Here is a 22,710-nt window from a genome sequence, read left to right on the forward strand (position 1 = left end):
GTAAAAACTATTTTATCCTACCAGTCGAGGATTGAGATAAATTTGTTCAGCTCCGCGCGCCAGAGACTATTTCTCGAGTACAAACAACGTATCGACCGAGTGAGGTGACTATAAATATGGAGAGAAATTGCTATAAACGTAGAAAGGAAATATGCAAAGTGTTGCACGGAAGTCGAAGGAAGAAGGGTGGTTGGCAGTTAGAGTAACTGGGACGTTTGATTCGCATAAAGAGTCTCCGCGAATTAGTTTGACTTCACCTTAAACGCTAAAATTGTTCTGCACAGTTGATTAAGTTAAATTACCGGGATGATCGTGATGGACAAATAATATTCGTGTTGTGCGCCATTTTAATGCGGCTGCTAGGTTAGCTAGGACAGCGTATACCGGACTAGTATACAGTATGTATATAATAATAATAATAATAATAGTATATATCTATAACGTATATATATTAAAGTTAATCCTAGGGATTCGTGTCAATTCGTTTCAAATTGATGAGCTACGGATTTCTCTAAGCGTAGGTCGCGACACGTGCTTAAGTAACAAATTTCACAATGAAGGAAATACCAAAGGGACAGTATTAGAAAACGGTGCAACGAATTACCAAAAGAATGGCAAGATTGTTAATAAAAAAAAAAAAAAACACGCGCAAGCACACGAATTCCATAGACTGATCCGATATGTTCAAACACGTGTCTGGACCCATCGGTTCTGAGCTACTTCTTCGAAGAAAAAAAAAAAAGAAAAAAAGCAACAATAATAGCATCGGCAGTTGAGCAAAAGGTATCTCGTTTATTCCACCTAAATTCTCTGCGCCTCGGTTCAACCGGGCCGACGTAGAACCGATAAATTCGAAAACGTTGGCTTTCCAATGTAAGTCGTCCATCTATCGTTCGATTTTTCGTTCGCTTCACTACTGTGTAGTTTGGAATTTCTCGTTCGAATATCTCCGTTTAAGGAATTTCGAGGGTCGGGGTGAACTTAGCTGCTGTGACTGTACGCGGTGTTCGTGTAAGGCCCACTGTAGATGGACGAGCCCGTTGTCGAGACGCTCTTGTGCCGTTTCTTGGCAAGTAGTACCAAAATCGCGGCGACCACCGCCAACATGAGAATCAGACCAGCGATCGCGATGCCAATGGCGAAGCTCCTTTGCGAGATACAGATGCTGTTGGGATCGTCAATTGTCTGGAAATGCGAAAACAGATAGATTGATGGTAGATAATGAGATGACAGGAATTTTTGCAGGTGAAATTTTTATCAGAAAAATCATTGTGATAATTATTTAAACATTCAATGGCCTCGATCTTTACATGCAAAAGACACCGTGTTGAACAACTTTTTCCTCTAGAACAGGGCTGAATCAACCAGTAAGAAAAATAGGGGGGCATCATAAAATGAACCAACGCCCTCAAAAACAATAAAACATTACTCGTATGTTATAACAGAAGTAATGTCCTGTGTCTTGATCTAACTATTGAGTAAACTCTTGCATGCTGTAATTAGTAACATACTTCAGAGGGAAGGTACTTTTAGTTCACTACAATGAAAAAGAAGTCACTTTTCATATTCAGCACTTATTAAGTATTAATGTTTTGTCAATTAAACTATTAAAAGGTGTATTGTTGGATTATGCTTAGGGTATCGGTTGACTAGGACATTAGTCGCCTTTAATTTGCCAAAAAATATTATAGTAATTATTCAGTATAGAGTATACCCTTGAAGAGAAACATTCTCTTCATTTTGAATTATGATTCGTATTAATTTTACATTGAAAGATAAGGGATTTATTAGTGTTGTTTCTTTGTTCAACAACAAGACTAGATTTATAATTGAACTTTATATTGTATTTAGTTTTAATATTATAGGCTATTTTATACAGATACAGTTTACTTTTAATTTTAACACTTTTACTCTCTGCCATGCGTTCTCACACTCAACTTGAAACCGGGACGCCTTTCCTTTGTCTCAACGCCTTTATAAGCTTGCTAGATGGCACCACACATCCACTCCTCTTACATACACAGACACACAGATACAGGAAGAAAAGCATTATATCTCTAACAATTAAGTACTGGTACCATTCCAAATTGTTGCTTGCAAACAACTTCAGGAATTAAAAAAAAAAGATAGAGGATTATTTTTGCTTTTGAAAATGAAAGTAAAATGGCTTTGACCAGCAATAAGATCACAATAGAGTCTTTAATATAGACTATAACAGAAAAGAAAAGAGAACTAAAATCAAAATCTTTAAAAATTCAACTGTAATCGTGAGTGTGATAGCCTGATGTTAATTTGCTATTTCAACACTCAATTACTCAATTTCTCTCTTTCGTCACGCGACGAAGGCCAATACTAACAGTACCAGGAACAATAACTCAAAATCGCAACGCAGCTACCACGAAATCAACCAGTGAGTGGAATACAAATGTGACTCACCCTTTCTCTGAAGACATCGCTGAAGTCTGACTTGGAGCTGATATCCGAAGCTTCGTTCACGTAGAGCCCGCTATAAACCTCGATGGTGGCCGGTGTTCCGCCATCCAGGCCTATGACACTCTTCACTGAGTTGTCATTCGTGGTATCCCTGCGTCGTCTAGCTATCGAATTGCATGCCGGTGGCTGCAACAACGGAATATTGATGATCTCTTTTGGAAACTTTCCAAACGATGTTTCGCGACGTTTGTCCTCTTTCACTTGGAACAGTTATACAATACTTGTTACAGAGGTGTCCAACTACATTCTGCGTGTTTGTTTTAATTGATAACATGAAAGTTAAAATGGAAACTAATTATGCTAGTTAAACTACTGCACAACTTAAGAATGTAATGAAACATGCAAACATAAACGTTCATGGCGAGACGTTTGAACGTCTGCCAATGTCCTAACATAAAATACGAAAAATCTTTGAAGTATTTCATTTATTTAAAGGAACTATAGAGGCAAGTTTTTATTTTAGATGATTACAATGAACTAGAGGCGTCCAAGTACTTGGAAATACGAGCTGAGTCTTGGTTTTGGTTTGCTTGAGCTTAGGTAGGATTGTTTAAGCAATTTTACTTATTCAGGAAAACTTGATTATCCAAGCATACTTGATTATGTATTCTTACTTAATTATAGTATTATTACATTTTTTAATAAAATATTTGTCCATTTCAATAACTTAAAGTGATTTGATATCAGTAGAAATTCATTGGCAAGTTTATAAAAGTTAAAATACTGACACAAGGGTAAAAATCTTAATACGTAATGTAAGTATAAATATTATAATTAATATGTAAGTTTTTAACTTATTACATTATAGACATTCTCACATTTTGTATAAACAATTAAATTGGTAATAATACTTGGATAATCAAATACTTGACTTCATTTGAAAAAATGAGTTCTGTCTTGGTTTGAATTTCAAGTACTTGGACACTACTGTAAATATCAGTTATTAACAGGCCACTTGCTACCAACTATTTACGGTACATGTTACGAATTATACAGGATATTCGGCCACCCCTGGGAAAAATTTTAATAGAGGATTCTAGAGGCCAAAATAAGACGAAAATCAAGAATACCAATTTGCTGATGGAGGCTTCGTTAAAAAGTTATTAACAATTAAATTCAAAAATTTCAAATCGTTCTGGAAAAATTATTTTCGGTTGCGGGGGTCAATTACAATCATTTTTGGTGAATACACATACTTCCGAAATCCTACCCACTTGCGAGAAAAAAATTCGAGTAAGTGCTGAAAGTTTTGGGTGAAAAAAAAGACTTTCGAATCGTCTTGGAAAAATTATTTTTAGTTGCAGGGGTCAATTGCAAGCATTTTTGGTCAACAGACATAACCCCGAAATCCTACTCAGTTTCGAGAAAAAAATTCCTTACCGAAAATACAATTTCTGGCCAGAAATGTCTGCCTGAATTTTCATGCGAATCTTTAAAACGTCATAACTTCTGAACAGATTGGACGATTTTAATGTTTAAAAAAGCAAACTATGCGTATTTTGGTGGAGAATATGTACAAATCGCAAAAATATTCGAAAAGTTGGTCCTTGACCCCGCAAAATGAGAAAAACCCCATAAAAATGGTCCAATTTTCAAACAGCCATAACTCCTACAATTGTGAATATATTTCAATGAAACTTTTTTCTGAAGTAGAGCTCATGGGTGTCTACAAAAAAGTATTAGACAACTTTTCTGTAGGGCGGCAAATAAAATCACAAAAAATAAAAAATAAATTTTTAAGAAAAATCGACAAGGGGTAGGTAGGTGCCCAAATTTTTCGACGAAAAAAAAATTTTTAATTAATTCTGAAAAAATTATTTTCGGTTGCGGGGGTCAATTACAATCATTTTTGGTGAATAGACATACCCCCAAAATCCTATCCACTTTTGAGAAAAAAATTCTTTAGTGAAAACATACTGTGTGGCCAGAAATGTTTCTTTAACTTTTTAACGAAGTCTCCATCAACAAATTGGTATTCTTGATTTTTGTCTTATTTTGGCCTCTAGAATCCCCCATTAAAATTTTTCCCTGAGGTGACCGAACACCCTGTATAATATTAGTACCTTTTGAAATACTTTAGTATCCCAAATATGCGCTATCTTTTTTATTCATTTGAAAAATTATTTGTAATGAAATTGTATGTCAAGTGGTTAAGAAAGTGGCGTGTTTTGTACTTGTAAATCTAACGGGTAGAAAAGAGTTCTTATTACCGTATTAGTGCATCCTCCGTCGTGTTTCACACACAGCCGGACGTTGCACTGGTAATAAACGCTGGCTGTGTAGGGAAATTTGTGCGCCTGGAAGTTCACCTTCGCCTCCGTTTTGTCGTTGCTGTATGTGAACTGTCCCATAATTTCACCGTCGACCGGGCAACTGAAAGAGCAATGACATTGCTTTAGACCAAACCTGCTCAATTAATCATTATAATCTATCGACCAATCGCGACCTATTTACATCCTTCGTTTTCTCCCAATTATCTGCATTTAGAATAACAATTAAGGGGGTATTCTACTTTAGCGCCTTAAAAAATCGATTTTTTTTTAATTTCATTTATTGCAAGTTTTCAAATCGCAATATTTATTTTTATCGTCATATAACAAAATTTTTTCTAAAGAATAGAGAATTGCAATTTGTGGCACGCTTATGGCTGCACAATGGCGCTTTACGTTGGAGTACTGGTCAACCGTAGGGGAACCCCCAAGTTAAAGCTCGCCAGTTGGACACGGGGAATTCCCGTGCTTGTGTATTACTATCGAAACGGTTTTATAAAACATTTCTTCTTCGTTACTTTTGTAATTTCGCTGTATGGTTTATTAGACCTGAATAAATTACATTTTATATTATAATCGGACTACACAATTCTATTGTGGAAAGAGAGAAAGATGCAAGTCGTATTCGTTCATTAATAGATCGCCGATTATGTGCATTAATATTTACGTCAATGTTAATGGTACGCAATTGGACTCTGCGAGAAAAGTGAAATTTTTTCAAAATGTAAAACAAATTTGCTTTCTAACGAAACTACTAAAAAATAATTGCATATCGTACGATGTGTATATTTTTTTAAATTTATGTTTCACTGTATCTAATGATAAGTCCAGTTGTTCTGTATTTATTTTCTTCTATAATTCACTCGTTTCATTAAGAAACATTTCTTGTAGATAACGATATGAATAGTTTCTTGTGCATTAAATACACGGAAATATATATTTGCAATCAAATTGAAGTAAATGTTTTCACGCAGAGTTTAATTAATCTCACCAAATAAATGCAAAAAAAACAAAGGAAATGAAAGAAATAATTTTGTCCGAATGGAAAATTCTTTTGATCAAGTAAATCTTTAAAGGTGTTTAAAATTAAAAACTTTAGTAGCGAGTAACTCGAAAAATATTGAACTTCTGATTCTGTAATGATATAAGGTAAAATAACCAATGACTGTCACTTTAATCTATTTTGTTTAAAACGCTGAATAAATCCTAAAATATTATACATGAAAAAAAGTCTAACATAAAAGTGTAATGAGAATAATAAAAAAAAGATTGCACTTGAAATACTTTATTATTTATTTTTCATAAAATGATGAAAACGATGAGTGTTGATTAAACGAGTGAAAACGCCGACTGTTTTACTTGCAAATGGAAAGTTAACGGAATAGAGAGAAGAATATTATTGTAATATTTGTGTTATAAAAATAAACAGTAATAATTATTTTGGGTTCTATATAAGCTTCACAGAATACCATAGCAATCGTATTTAAACGATTTATTCATCTATTTTTATTTAATATTTAAGTAATAGTGACTGATATAAACAATTTACGGATTTCACAACTACTGTCATGGCAGCAGTTGCTTTTGGAAACAAAATTGTATATGGTACCACTGATATTCATAACCTATAAGTGACTACGACGCGTGTCGTGTGATTAGTGATTTTTTTCATATTTATAATATATATCTATATAATGTTTGTCAAATTGGTATTGTTCATTAAAGCTAGAATTTAATCTTTGGTCTGGAGACAGTAATTGGGTCTTTTACCTTATCATCATTCAGTCAGAACACAATAATTGGGATGATAATATTAACTCCCACGTTCATCTTTCTTAATTATTGAATTTATAAACAGAAATAGAGATTCGAGGGATCGTACTATTTGTTTCCCTGTAGTAGAGATATTGAAAGTTAACAGATAAAAAGAATGTCATATTTTTAATAAATAAGTAATGAAAACAATAGTGACAAATGACAGTAATTAGGTACTTTATCAAATTTTGATAAAGAGGATAACGAAATCTACCAGCGTACAAAATTTCAGTTAAATCGGTGACCCCGAACTTTGCATTCACTTTCAGGCTTTGAATTGAAAATTCTGTTGTTCTGACACCGTTCTGGACGAGTCGAGAGGGAAAGTGTTCAACCTGTTGACGACGGATCAGCTGATTTGCTTATGAAAAGAAGTCAGTGAACCGACCCGCTTTGTACCCTGAATTTAGGCCTTGAATAATTCATTGAACGCTCTGGCGCGGGCAGTTTATTCGTACGAGCCGAGAGTCGTTCTTTTGAGCACTTTCCTGCCTATTATTAGATAGGTTAGAATGGTCGCGAGAAAATTAATCGAACCAGCGATTTTTGAGTGTTGGAAGGTTGGGTTAGGTTTATTCGTACGTATTAAAAATATGATATATGAATATTACTAATCGCGACATCTGTGGTATTCCTATTGTAAATAATTCAGTTGTTTATTTCGTCTCTATAGACAATCTGCTCGTCGAGATTTTATTATTCTGTATCGTTCCTCCGTGTTAAAATATATCAGTTACGTTTTTTAAGACTCTGTCCAGACATATTTCAACAGTACGAGCCGAGAGTTGTTCTTTTGAGCACTTTACTGCCTATTATTGGATAGGTTAGAATGGCCGCGAGAAAATTAATCGAACTGGCGATTTTCAAGCGTTGGAAGGTTGGGTTAGGTTTATTCGTACGAGTCGAGAGTTGTTCTTTTGAGCACTTTACTGCCTATTATTGGATAGGTTAGAATGGCCGCGAGAAAATTAATCGAATCGGCGATTTTCAAGCGTTGGAAGGTTGGGTTAGGTTTATTCGTACGAGTTGAGAGTTGTTCTTTTGAGCACTTTACTGCCTATTATTGGATAGGTTAGAATGACCGCGAGAAAATTAATCGAACCGGCGATTTTCAAGCGTTGGAAGGTTGGGTTAGGTTTATTCATACGAGTCGAGAGTTGTTCTTTAGAGCACTTTACTGCCTATTATTGGATAGGTTAGAATGGCCGCGAGAAAATTAATCGAACCGGCGATTTTCGGGTGCTGGAAGGTTGGAGAAGTGTGCAATATGAAATTTACCCTTCGTTGTTTATGAGCCTCTGCTCCCCCCATCCCAGGCCATCGCGTACCAGGCAATCAGAGATCTTCAGACCGAACATTTCCTGTTTGTCGATGCTAATGACCAAGGTCAGAGGGTCCCCGATCTTCACGTTTTCCGCCACTTGATGTCTCGTTGGATCTCCGCTGAAGATCTTCATCGTGCATCCTGGCATAGGAGCTGTTGCCTGTCAACAACATATACATATTACTCATCTCCAAACGCTTTTAGATCGATTGTGTTCTTACTTTTTATTATATGTACAACATTATATTTCTCTTTTAAAGACTATGAAATGGATACAAATTCTCCAATTATAACAATTCGGTGGAGCATACCTAGTATAATTGGTAGTTAAGTACTATCGATGTATTAAAAAGTGCACAATAAATTAAAAATACTTTCTTTAGCACGTTGAAGATAAAAAAAATACACAGAAATTGTTGATTATTCTAGTTCCAGCTATAACAACGTCCATACTGAATAATATGCTTTTTAGTTTTCTTCTTTTGAGTAACTTCTAAAATATTTAATATAATATAAATATTTTTATATGGAAAAAATTGTAGATATTTTTCAAATGTAAATCTAAATATACAGGGTGTTCGGCCAACAAATATTAACGTTTAAAGTTCCGCCCGCATTGACTTTTTTTCTCGAAAATACGCAGGATTTTGGGGATATGTCTATTCACCAAAAATGATTGTAATTAACCCCCGTAATAAAAAATAATTTTTCAAGAACAATTTGAAATTTTTGAATTTTGTTGAAAAATTTCACAGCTTCTCGAATTTTTTTCTCGAAAGTGGGTAGGATTTCGGGGATATGTCTATTCACCAAAAATGATTGTAATTAACCCCCGTAACCGAAAATAATTTTTCCAGAACGATTTGAAATTTTTTAATTCTATCGAAAAATTTCACACCTTGAATTTTTTCCTCGAAAGTGGGTAGGATTTCGAGGCTATGTCTATTCACCAAAAATGATTGTAATTAACCCCCGCAGCCAAAAATAATTTTTTCAGAACGATTTGAAATTTTGTAATTTAATTTTTTAATAACTTTCTAACGAAGCCTCAATCAAGAAATTGATATTCTTGATTTTCGTCTTATTTTGGCATCTAGAATCTCTTGTTAAAATTTTTCCCAGGTGTGACCGAACACTCGGTATGTGTTTAAACATGATACAAAATAATTTACCGTTTTCCTCTAAAAATTTTAAAGAACGACTAAAAAATTGAGTTCTAGAGTAGGGTACCTCTTTAAGGAAGTATTGCTGTCTAGACTGTCAATTTCACGGCCCTTTTTGTGATTTTTTTTTTAATGATAGATAGGCTGTTTTGTACTGAGACTTTGTAGAAATATTTATTCATCTTATAAGCATGTACAATATTTTTTTCATGGAAAAATATTAAAAATCGTGGGAATTATAATTTTTTATTTAATGGTTCTTTTGGAAAAGGTGCTCCAATGACTTCTAGGATTCCAGATAATTTGAAACAGAGGCGGTTAAAGTATCTTCATAAGGAAGGTTATGATTATAACAGGAACTAAGGAGAAGTAAAAATACTGATAAATAAAGAAATGGTGACGCTTCAAGTTTCGAATTTCTATTTGTTAAAAGAATAGTAAAACTCAATATTTTTTTAAATCTCTAGTTCCAGCTATAAAGGCGTGTCTGCTGAATATTCTCTCCAAATTTGAAGTTAATCGGTCTGCTAGATCTTGAAATATCATGTAAGCCAGTTTAAGTGCGTTTTTTTAAACAAGAAGCTATAACTCTCGCAATTTTTAATATTTTTTGATGGAAGAAATACTATACATACCTATAAGACAAATAAATATATCTGCAAAATGTCACTACAAAACAACCTACCTGTCGTTAAAAAAAAATCACAAAAAAAGGCCGAAGAAATGACAGCCTAGACAGCAATACTCCCTCAAATGTGGGTAGCCTCATTAGTGGTGGTAGAGAGAATGGTCTGTGTTTTATCGAAGCGTTACTGTAATTCGAAAGGAAAATGCATCCTTACTTGTAGCGGTAGTGATTGCAACATGGCCACGTGGGTTTGATCGTTCGTCACCACTTTGTCTCTTGTCTGGTATCGACATCTCACGTGGAAACCCCGACCCTGGTTCGTTACCAACTTCAAGTGTGGCTGTACCACTATCGTGTTGAAGTATTCGATACCACCGTCGTCCTGCAACAAAAATTCACCAAATACAATTAAAAGAAATCCATTATCAAACGATGAACTTAAGAAATCAACTTTTTATTAGTTCGTAAAGAAGGATTGTATATTATTTTAATTATAACTGAGAGTTTAAATGTAATATTCTCTTGTTAGAACGAGCACCACGTGCACGACTCGGACAAGATTGATCGAAATATCGATCGGGAACGTAGACCTCTCGATTACGTCATCGCTTATTTCAACGAAAGAAGAAATATTTAATATTCTGTACATTCACGCTTTACAACATTGCATCGTTGGTTCCCTCCAACGACAATAGAGATTATTTGTAAGAGTTCTCAAAATCGCAAATCAGATACCATTTTCTGAATTAAGTAATCATCAAAACCAAAGAATTATTATATTCGGGTCCAATAAAAATTAAGAATTTCTGGTCAAGTAGATGCTGTTGCATTATTAAAAAGCATTACAAATTGTCCTAGTTTAGTAACAAGATATAGAAGTTCTTCTAGTACCAATCAAGCAAGTTAAAAACAACGAAGTAATTTACTGTTCGGTCTCAACGCCAGATTTTCAGCCATTGGAATCCATTCGAATCGAAAATACAAAGCAAAATCCAAGCAGCGTCGAATAACTGATCCTTATCGCTGGTCCTTTCTACACCGGGCAGTCGTAATTATTTCGGCCATTGTTCGAACAGGATCGCGTGGACGCGTTTCGGTACCAGCTGTTGCAATTCCTGGCACATTTACGAGCGTTTCGGGCACGGTAATCATGGCTGACACCGATCACGTACCACAGTGGACTTTCAGTCCTGCGAGCAATCCGTTTGTCCTTGCACCCTACCGGCAAAAACCGGAACGTTCGCTTCTCGCGTTCTCTCTTTTCGTCTCGCTCGTTCTTATTCCCAGGAACGAAACGACTTTGTCATCTCTTTCCACAGCCATCCTTACCATTCTCGGCTTCGTTCGTTCCATTGTTCTTTTGCCTTTCGTGCTTCGTGGAAGCCGGCGAAATTGATTACTTATTAATTTTCTTAATGGTTCTGACTCTTTTATCAACGATTCGCGAACCCAACCAATTCATGCAAGAATGCTCGAAGAAAGTTTATTACCCCCAATTCCGAACGCCGCTTCTTAACTACTTCAGTGATCTTCCTTTTTCTTCTGCCATGCGTTACCCTCGCTATTTTAGTTTCTTCCTCGATCACCTTCTTGAGGCAACGCTTCCACGAGTTCAGACCATTACCATTAATGCGAACGATAATCGACATTAATGAAGGCAATTCACAATCAAGGCTTCTAACTTCTGCGGACAATGAGTGCCATCTCGGTCGATGGTGATCAGTTTTAAGGACGCGACTGATGATGTTGTACAATTCACCAGCGAAAAGTTTATGTTTTCTTATTAATGTCGAGTATAATCAGAGTCGACCTTAGAGTTGCTGATCAATTTTTTTGTAACAAAAGAATACATTTTTGCACGGTTGTATTTGATTACGCGTCCAGTAGAACGAAAACTAATTTTTAGTTACTGAAAGAAAGTTTCGACTGCCATAGTCGCGTCATTATATACTTTTATTGTAAATTGTCTATGTTTTTACCACTTCATCTTTTTCATAAAGACATCACCGTCATCAATTTTTCGAATTTTGTTACCGCCACGTTATAGGGTATAAAATATCATAAAAATTTGATTCCAATTTTTTCTTTATATCTTGTATCGTTTTGAAAATACAATAATACAAAGAATCATAATTTTTTTAAGTGTTTTCATCCCAAAATTCATTTTATTGCCAGAATAAAAAATTGTTCCATTCATAGGATTACTCGAACTGCATTTGTATGTAATTAAAAATTTTTTTGAATTTTCGAATTCCCGAATGTTCTTTGTGAATAGTAACGAAATTAATTGCACTTGTTTTAATATTTTTTATGTTATTTCGTAATCTGCAAAGCTCAAAATTTGTATTATTTTTCATTAGCCATTTAAAAAGAATTGTTTTACAGCAACATATAGTGAAAAATATATAGATACTATGAATACCAATGTCAGTCATCGAAGAGCCGTACTGTGAATGGCATAAGTGGGCGGTTCATGAGCTTGAGGTCGAGGGTTCGAGTCCTGTTTACGAATAGTAGTATTGTTTCTTTTTCTAATATCTTTCATTTACGATTGCATTTGCGATATACATCGTGCCGAAGTCATCATACATGCATTGGAAACATAATAACGCACGACATAATTCATACACAAAGAATACTTTCTTGCTACGTTCACAATTTTTATTGTTCGCTACTTTCAAAAATGCAAGTTTATGTCGACTCATTTTATTTGACAGAATCGTAATTGATTTTGCAACGAACAATATAATCGAATATGTGACACTTAAAAACAAATGTAAGTGAAGGGGTTATTCTACTGTGTACCTTTGAAAAAATCGACTTTTCTTTTGTTTTTTTAATTTTATTAAAGAACATACTTTCAAAAATATGCAAAAGTTCGGATTCCTAAAAATAATGAAGTTACAGCTGTTTGAAATACAAAACTTTAAATGTGTTTTTTGAAACTATATTTTTCATAACGGTGTCCATGATATCTCAAAATAACCATGTATGATTATAGTCCGTACTAAAATCAACCCAAAATTTTAATTTTTTTAATATTATGTTTTATTTATCTACATTATTAATAATTAAATATCGTGTTTAATTATGGGTGTGATATTTTTTAATTATGATTTTCATCCTTATATTTATTTTGAGGAAAATAAGTTGATAGTTCTTTGTAGTATTAATAATAATATCTTTTTATTATGGCTATAATATATACAGGGTGTTCGGCCACCCCTGGGAAAAATTTTAATGGAAGATTCTAGAGGCCAAAATAAGACGAAAGTCAAGAATATCAATTTATTGATGGTGGCTTCGTTAAGAAGTTATTAACGTTTAAAGTTCCACTAATACTGAATTTTTTCCTCGAAAGTGGATAGGATTTCGAGGGTATGTCTAATGATAAAAAATTATTATAATTGACCCCTGCAACCGAAAATAATTTTTCTAGAGCGATTTGAAACTTTTCAATTTCGCCGAAAAATTTAGGCACCTACCCCTTGTCGATTTTTCTTAAAAATTCGTTTTTGATTTTTAATAATTTCGTTTGACGTCCTACAGAAAAGTTGTCTAATACTTTTTTGTAGGTACACATGAGTTCTACTTCAGAAAAAAGTTTGATTGAAATATATTCACTATTATAGGAGCTATGGCTGTTTGAAAATTGGACCATTTTTATGGGGGTTTTCTAACATTACGGGGCCAAGGAACAACCTTTCGAATATTTTTATAATTGCTACATATTCTACACTAAAATACGCAGCGTTTGGCTTTTTGAACATTAAAATCGTCCAATCCGTTCAAAAGTTATGGTGTTTTAAAGATTCGCATGAAATTTACGGGAAGCATTTTTGGCCTGAAATTATATTTTCGGTGAGGAATTTTTTTCTCGAAAATGGTTAGGATTTCGAGGGTATGTTTATTGACCAAAAATGATTATAATTGGTCCCTGCAATCAAAAATAATTTTTTTAGAACGATTTGAAATTTTTTAATTTTGTAAAAAATGTCACACCTTCTCGAATTTTTTTCTCGAAACTGGGTAGGATTTCGGGGGTATGTGTATTCATCAAAAATGATTGTAAACGACCCTTGCAACCGAAAATAATTTTTCCAGAACGATTTGAAATTTTTGAATTTAATTGTTAATAACTTTTTAACGAAACCTCCATCAACAAATTGGTATTCTTGATTTTCGTCTTATTTTGGCCTCTAGAGTCGCCCATTAAAATTTTTCCCAGGAGTGGCCGAACACCCTGTATATGCTAATTTATAATAAATATATTACGAATAAAATAATTTTTTAATTTTATCATTGAAAAAGGTAAATTTAAAGTTTTAAGAGGATTGTATATTCATTTAAATTAATAAATTACATACAATTATACATACATATATATTTTTCTAAATTTAAATAATTCGAAAATGACTGGCGTCTCATACGACGCCATCTTAGTCTTTACGTGAAATACAGACACATTACTGTTCTAGGATTATATTTAAAACAATCATAATATCAAATTTCCTGAGAAAACTAAAACTTGTTTTCCTACTTTATTATAAATAGTATTGTAACACGCAACTAAATTTTAAAGTAGGTTTCTGTGAGTACTGCATAAGATGTATCGAGGCTAATATCGAATTATTACTAGTTACAGATGATGAACATCAGTAGCTATAGAAGAAACGTATAAAGTGACTTGAAAGAATCGTGCATAAGTATAGCTACACGATCTCGAAGGCGCTCCTATTCCGTGTGACATTGTAAACCATGCACCGCGACCTTGGCACGGTCTTCCACGAAGCTTCTGATCGCCGTCGTCGTTAATGTCTTAACGCGGCGCAAATTAATTCTGCTCCTCGCATTTTGTCGCTTCCTCTACGGGCTATTAAAACGCAAACAAAGTGCAATAAAAACACAACTAAGACGTCAGAGTGAATTAAGCTCGTTTGGGGAGTGGATTATCATCGTGTATTTCGCGAATCTAATTAAGCCTCGGAGCCGTGATACGATCTCCTGCGAATCGAGAATCAGATCGTCTAGGTTCCTGCCGATCGAGTCTTCCGGGTTGTAATGCGTGTCCTTTGGGAAATACGATTTCTAACAAATACTAAAAGTATACAGAGCAGTTTTACTTAATCATGATTTATCATCGCTTTACAAAATTTACTGTGCTTCTATAACTCTCTCTATTCGACCGACAGTTATTACATTCTGATCGGTAATTATAAAAGTGGACTAAGTAAAATATAGTAAGATATATCAATTATCGATTCCCTTTGTCTTCAATGATGCTAGCAAAATACGGATACGGAAAGCTCCAACTTTGTTTTCTCTACACATACTATTCGTACCACTAGCCTGGAGTCCAACTAAAATCCTTGGTGAAAGGATCGAGCGTAACTACGGAACACAATCAACAATAGCAATTTACCATGCAGACCATTGATCGAGATATCTAGTCCGTGTTATTTTCAATTTTATGGCATGGTTACTTCTCAGAATTTAACTGAGATAAGGGAAGAGGATAAGTGCGAGTGAGATACAATAGCTGACATCCGAAACCATATACCTACGTACATGTTATACAATGGGGAGTCAAGTTACGCTCGACACGCTCGATGTTCGAAGCCGTTTGGTTTCCAAGAATTGGTGGGAACAACCGCGGACGCTTAAGATGGCTACTACTGTACTTAGGAAGGTTCGAGGAAAGATGAAATTACTTGGGAAATTGTTCCAAGTTGAAGATCGCGATTGACTCGAGAGGAGATTGGTTTCTAGATGCGGAACACGGAGGCTGCGGGAGGATTCTCGTGGCACACCGTGTATATCGAGCAGGCAACGACCTTCGACGAAGTGGCTGGCGTTCGACCTCAGCAAGGATACTCACAATCTGCAGTGCATCGGCCCGAGAGCCTCGTCAGATCGCTGACTACGTTTCACACCTACCTAGCAGCGAGGCACATCGCTTTTATGGCCTCTATTTACAGGCTTGACCATGATTTCTCTCTGCGCGCACCGCAAACACCCCTTTAAGGCGTGCGTCCTGCTGTCATACGATACTCGATTCCAGCAAAAAGATCACCGACCAATCCGCACTTTTTCAGTATTCTATTCCCCCGGACCTCGCCCCCAGGCGAGCACGATGCATTTTTATCATTTCGCATTCTCCCGACCGCCATTTTTATGCGGTTCTCGTCAACCGTGCTTCTTGATACGATGTTGCGAAGAAAGAACATTCCTACAGCCTGGTTCGCGAACTTGTGTACACTATCGTCCACAAGTATTCCAACGCTTCTAGTTTACGACGAGCAGTGGGCTATTTGCATGCAAAAAAACGGAAAATAATATACACTGGGTGGACCAATAACTTTGTCCACCTTGAATATCTGCGTCATTTCCAAAGATATAAACTCTTTATATAAAAATTGTATGGTATGCTCGCTAAAAATGGGAGGCGATATGAAACAGTGATCAAAGGACTTCATCCTGAAGTCGATACCGAGAAAATAAAATGTGAAGTAACATAAATGTAACAAAAAGCAAAATATCTATTTCCTTATCAGTATTTTTAGTAGAAGTAGCACTGATAGCCAACTGCAAAGGGTGTAGTATCAGAAAAGAGATAGAAGCTGAAAGCTATCCTTCGATTAAAAATTTATTCATTAACTAACAAATACAGCATCGCAGCCAATGACATTAACGAATCCATGCAAAAATAACAAAGACAAGCAGAATATATGCAAATGCAGTTAGGAACAATGATAATGAAGAAAACAACACAACGGATAATAACAATGATCTAATACAAAAACTAGCATTACCAGCATCTGAAACAAACTACATAATAGAAAAACTAATCGAGAAATGTCAAGCATATTAAGCATATTAAGCATATTGAGAGATAATGTGACGGTATGGCTACGTGCACGCCCTATAGGAAAAACCCAGAACTACTCAGAAACGAGCCCTTACCAGAGAGAATGACTGAAACGCGCTTCGAACAAAGAAAACGACTTTACACATCATAGTTCATATTTCTGTATGTCGGTTAATCGTTGTTTGAATAAATCATTAACACTAAATCTGGGTACATTAAATATAGTGAAACCCATTAGAGATCCACAATAACATGTAAATCATCTCTTGTCACTCAATGTAAAGAGTGATATATAATATTTGGGCGACTATTGCAACTTGGAACTAACTGAACACAGTCTGTATTTATATTTTTAATATTATATTATATTGTATTATGTAATCACTTTTGAAATTACATAACACAATTTGATATAATATAGTATTAAAAATATGAAGATAGACTGTGTTCAATTAGTTCCAAGCTACCAATGGTCGTCCAAATGCACACCTTAACAGAATATGCTTCAAGAAATAGATCGGATCAGCTCGGTACTCGGTGATGGAGTACTTCCACCTGAATCCGTATTACCACAAATTGCCACGATCGTTACCGAAGGTCGATGTCTACGCAATAAGCGTACTTCCTGCACACCGTGGTTACTACTAGGTGCCCATTGCTTGGATGAGGTCACATGGGTTCTCAATTAATTCTCATCCATAACGTTACATAACGACCTGTTACCAATCGATCTTGGTCTCAAATTATACCGGCAATCTTATCGAGGGCGTTCAACCTAGCGTTTTTCCATTATCTTAACCTCTCTCTTTATGCACATGCAACGATTCTCATTGAAGCAATCCACTCCGAGATCCTAGTTTTCTGGTACGGTTGTTCAAATATTGAAATAACAGTGTGAGTCTCTGTGCTTGTACGCCTCTCGCGAGTACGTTAATTGTTTTTATTTAATGAATGAGGTTATGTATCAATTACGACATTAGGTTGGCAAGAGTGTGTGGAATAAGTTGTTAAGGATTAGAGATGGCGTGAACTGCTACTTTCGAATCACTCGTGATTCGATCACGTTCATTCCAATCATGGTGATTTTTCACAGTGATTCGCGATTCTTCGTGATCGCTTTTGATTGGTGGGGAGCGTTCTTCTCACTTTTCGCGAATTATGTCCTTAAACTGTATATGTATTATGTTATAATGTGGTCTAAAAGCAATGTTAACATAATTTTCTTACGATATAAGAATTCTACATGGAAATAATTCGGAATCTAATGTTAATACGAAGGGGAATGAGAACAAGGCATTAAAAAGGAAAGAGGTGTATACACGTGAATAATGAGAGTTGAAGAGATTAATTAATTTAATATTATGTCTTTCCAATTAAATATACGTATATATGTAATAACAGTAACTGAGACCTTCTATCCTACTCCAACATTTGTATCGGTCATGAAGAGTGAAAATGTGTAATAAATACTGTTTAGCCTGTGTCGGAAAGACTCACGGCTTCGCCATTAATTAACATCCCGCGGAACAAGTCTGTCGAATGCGCCTGATATATTCAACATGGCGCGGGTGTGGCCTTTGGTCTTCGCGCGATTCGTCTCAGACACTTTGTACATCCTGGAATGCGAGCCTAGAAGTTTTCGAGGTCGCCAATATGGGAATCCCACTTACACGAACGGGTCCGGCAAGCTCGAAGAATCACGCGCATTTACGAACACAGAGTCGAGAGTCAAGCGTGCATACCTTTATACTATACGTAAGAATAGGGACAGAAAGAGACAAGGGTAGCTTGTTATATGCTCGTTTGAAGTTCTACATTTTAATAAATATTTTACGGAGCCCGATTAAGCCTAGAAAATCAAATTTCATGTGGATATTCAGTTTGAACTGAAGTGAACTATTTGAAAGTTACAATGGATCCGATTGAAAAGACAATTTGGACCATTTGAGGTGTCCAAGTACTTGAAAATATGAGCCGGGTTCAACTTAGTTTTGGATTGTTTAAATCAAATCTGATATTTGATTGTTTAAGCAATCTTGATTATTCAAGGAAACTTTGATTATTCAAACAAACTTGAGTATGTATTCTTACTTAATTATAGTACTGTATTTGAATAATAACGTTCGCTTGGGTGAAATTTGGATAGGCTTAAATAAAGTCAAGAATAATCATGATAATTCTAATTCTAATTCATTTAAATAACTTGGGATGATTTAAGATCTGAATTGGTGTCTAAAGTTTGCACAAAGCAGGAGGAAAATCCTTAATACGTAATATAAGCACAATTCTTATAATTAACATTTTGTGCAAACAATCAAATTGTTCAAACATTTGAAGAAATTGAATTTTCTCAGGTTTGATCAAATATTCAAGCTACTTGGATAATCAAACACTTGACTTGGTTTGAAGAAATAAGCTTTGGTTTAAATTTCATGTACTCGGAACAGCTCTAATTATTACTGATGTATCCACGTGAAATAAAGTGGTACGATTTGTTTTCTTATAGTGAGATCTTTAAGGAAATGACGATATTATTGATCGCCATTTCCTGCAGAGTGTGAGAGTTGAGAAAAACTAGATTATGTATTGAGCAAATACATAACGCCCTTGCAATTATATTAATTGTAAGGGGCTTTTGAGTTTGAGCGTAAGTGACTTACATATATAAATAAATGATACCGTACTACGAAAAGAACTTATACTTTATCACACAAACGTCCTGTTGCCGATGAGGTCTGAACAAGACTGGGAAGATGGCTGCGGACTCGGCCGCCACGAGGTTTCGACCGGCAGTTAGAGGGATCGATGCGCGCGCCTGTCAATCATGTGCAGATGCCCAAAATCGGCATATGGCGCATAATGAGCGGGGCCAGTGCACAAAGTGTGCTTGAGAGATACTGTTAATGAGACTCGTGATGACTAAGAGATGAGCTAATTCCTGAACAATAGTAAAAAGATCAAATAGATCCTCTAATAGAGGTATAAGTAAATCAATTTTATTTTATATCTGCACACGAATTTGGACGAAACTTATCGTAAAAACAATTAAAATATAAATACATATAATGTAAGTGTGGAAGGTGGAATAAAAATTAGAAAAACCCGAACGGTCGCCATTCATTCTACGGTTGGTACGCGTGGTACTATAACATTGGTAATATCCAATAAGATTTGTCGCTAGGTAGTCGCCTGATTGCGCCATCATGCGAATGACTCGTTTTGACACCTTAGAAAAGAATTGCAACATACGTAGTGAAGGAGGGAACACAGCACGTGTCAGTACTCGAATGGGATTAGTAAATTGTGTATAGATACAGTCTTAATTTCTATATATTAACAATAAAGTTGAAGGTCTTTTAGTTAAAGAAATCGTAATAAATAAAAGTTCCCAATAAAATGAACGTTTTAAAATAAATTTTTAATTAACGACTAAAACAATCTGCCGTGGTAACTAATAACATTGTAATATTATTGGAAATATTGATAATATATATTAATAATGTACAATGCATTTCATTACTCGTCAGATTTAGAGGAGTTTTTGGTGGCATTAATTTTCAGAAAACACATGAAAATATATAATTATTGAGTGTAGCAATTCTATCTAGATACATATGGTGGATGAAATCGCGGCCTCGAGGACACGTCTCTTATACTTAAAACACAATTTTCTTTTTTTGTGGAAGCATGTGCAAGATTTTCTTGTTGGATATTATTATAGACATATTCAGAAATACAGTCCACGCGAAACTAGCATGCGACCTCGTGTGCCATTTTTTTTATTAGAAATGAAAGTTGATCGAAATGATTCTTCTTTTTAAGATCATTTTAAGCTTTGTACATGACGTACAGAATCATAAAAGTAAGAAATACACTATCATCTTATTATCGAATCATAGAAGTATCATTTTTGTTGGTTATGTAAATGATCTCTACAGAGAAACACGATAGTATTTAATGGTAAAGAAAAACACATGATACTGTATTACGAAGACTTGTATTGAGTAATAAGTAAAACTAAGGTTAGGAAACAGATAAAAAAGTCACTGCTAGAGGCGTATGTGTCGTCTGTCTTGCCAACTGTTGGGAGATTATAGTTCCAACAATTTTTCATTCGGTAAACATGTTTCAATGTGTAAAGATTAAATGTATCAACAAATTATCTTTACACCATTCGAATCAGTAAAAATCCAACTAAAACTATGATACACTGTTTTCGTATACAATTTTTCTCGCTAATTTCTGTTGTGTCTTGTAGTTTGAAGTATTATCAAATAATATTACAATTCGTATAAACAGTTTTCATTGCTTGAAAAAATTCGATTCAACTGCATTTCGTCCGTGTTTTGGAAGTTTCTGTACACCGTGGAACGACGTAATGGCGGCTGTTCGAGGCGGCAAACGGTTTCGACGATCCAGTAAAATCCTGTGGTCCAAGCGCAATCGACTCGATGGGTAGAGTGAACGGAGAAGAATTCGCACTGGTTTTAGCTGACACACCCACCTCGTCCGCTAGAACTCGTCCTATTCGCAAGAACGCGAACTGTTACAGCGTACGGTGGATTGACCGAAAGTGGGAATTTATAATAAAGTACCGTTGGCTACCGATCATACGTCGTTCCGTTTCTCGCGAAGGTCAAAGCATTGTTCGCGCTGTGTGGCGTAACGGTTGAAAAATCCTTCAAAAGTATGATCCGTCGTGTTGGTATACCGTTGGTCGCGGCGATTTATCGCGCGGCTTCGCCCCGACCAGTGACGAGCCAACAAGAACGAGAAGAGTTGAATTCCATCGCCGGGGGGATGAGGAGTTATCAGACCGCAAGGCATTCACGGTATTCCCCTTTCTTGCAGCGTCATCTCTGTATTCGAGCATCGAATATTGCATCAATTTCCATCGCTTGTCCACTTGCTATGACGACTCACTCTATGGAAAAGAACCAACCAGTAGATTCCACGGGTCCGGGTGGAAATTCAATCTCGCCGTTCGAATTGTCGCGACACCTCCCACGCTCCCCAATAGAGGGCTACGCTCTCTCACAAGTATTCGATCGCTCACTTGATTGACCATCGAACGTCATGGCGTCTGGCTTGCTAGTGGATTTTGTCCTTTTCTGTCTTCCATAAAAGCCACCACACACGAATGTGTTTGTCATTGCGAGAAACAAAACGAAATAGTGTAAAGGCTAATCGGATTGGGATATCTGGTGGAGAAATCACACAGAGAGAGTAAGTTCATAACTTGTATTCCCACATCCTCGACCACCCAACGCGATTCTTGGCAGAAAAATCAAGCTTGACACTTAACCTATCGAGGAGTGCCTCCAAGACCGTGCTTTTATAGTAGTGTATCATCATCATCATCCGTGTCTCTGATGTTCCGAGGCCACTACTATACTTCCTTGTGCTCCTATCTCGTTGAATCTTTGACCGTTTGATGATTCAGTCGTATTGATGCAATCTCCGGATAGGACGTTGCGTTAACCGCAATCGCTCGGAGAATTACGAGTCGAAAGAGGAGATCTTGTGCTAGGGGAAATTTTTGGCGCGTAGAAGAACTCCCTAGTCCTAATCTAACTAAACTAGACTAAAAACGAAAGAAGAAGCGTGTTTTCATCGCGTGAAACGTTATGGGTCTGGATTATTATGATTATCTCGCATCCGCGGTGTATGATCCTGAGACGGGAATTCTCTTTCTCAAAGATCGTGCAGTTTATTACAGACTGTGTACGTCTTTTGGCCCTTGGCACGAAAATACAACCACAGTAGCCAGAGGTTTCATGCAAATCAACTATCAACCTGACTCACCAGCACCGCCCCTTTATTATTATTATTATTAATGTTCAGACGACTTTCTCACCCCCGGTAATTCCAGTCTACCCTAGGAACATTTATCGTGCACCACATCTGCAATTAGGGTTACTTTAATAACCGCGTGGCAATACTGTATCCCGAAGGAGCAATTTTATGATGATTGAATTTTATGAAAATTTACTCTTACGCGAATAACACCGTGGAAAATCAAGTCGAGACGCGAGAAATCACTTTTAAATTCTGTTGCATTATTTTATGATTCGAATCTGGATCTTAGGCTTGTTAACCACAGAAGGAAGAAGAGTCGTTATTCAACGTTTTATCGAGTATGGAAATTT

General features: G+C 35.8%; 1 protein-coding gene across 1 annotated transcript in view; it reads right to left on the minus strand.

Annotated features, from left to right (window-relative positions):
• Positions 1-630: 630 nt before the first annotated feature.
• The window catches only part of Pio (zona pellucida domain-containing protein piopio), a 149,772-nt gene continuing 127,692 nt past the window's right edge, over positions 631-22,710 (minus strand). Inside the window, exons 5-9 of the mRNA XM_076777205.1 lie at positions 9,908-10,075; positions 7,857-8,062; positions 4,704-4,866; positions 2,437-2,619; positions 631-1,185 (exon numbers count right to left, since the gene is read on the minus strand). Coding sequence (XP_076633320.1) covers positions 982-1,185; positions 2,437-2,619; positions 4,704-4,866; positions 7,857-8,062; positions 9,908-10,075 — 924 coding nt within the window. The 3' untranslated portion in view covers positions 631-981. The remainder of the gene's footprint in view (positions 1,186-2,436; positions 2,620-4,703; positions 4,867-7,856; positions 8,063-9,907; positions 10,076-22,710) is intronic.

The sequence above is a fragment of the Colletes latitarsis genome, chromosome 11 (assembly GCF_051014445.1).
Source record: "Colletes latitarsis isolate SP2378_abdomen chromosome 11, iyColLati1, whole genome shotgun sequence".
Classification (NCBI taxonomy): Eukaryota; Metazoa; Arthropoda; class Insecta; order Hymenoptera; family Colletidae; genus Colletes; species Colletes latitarsis.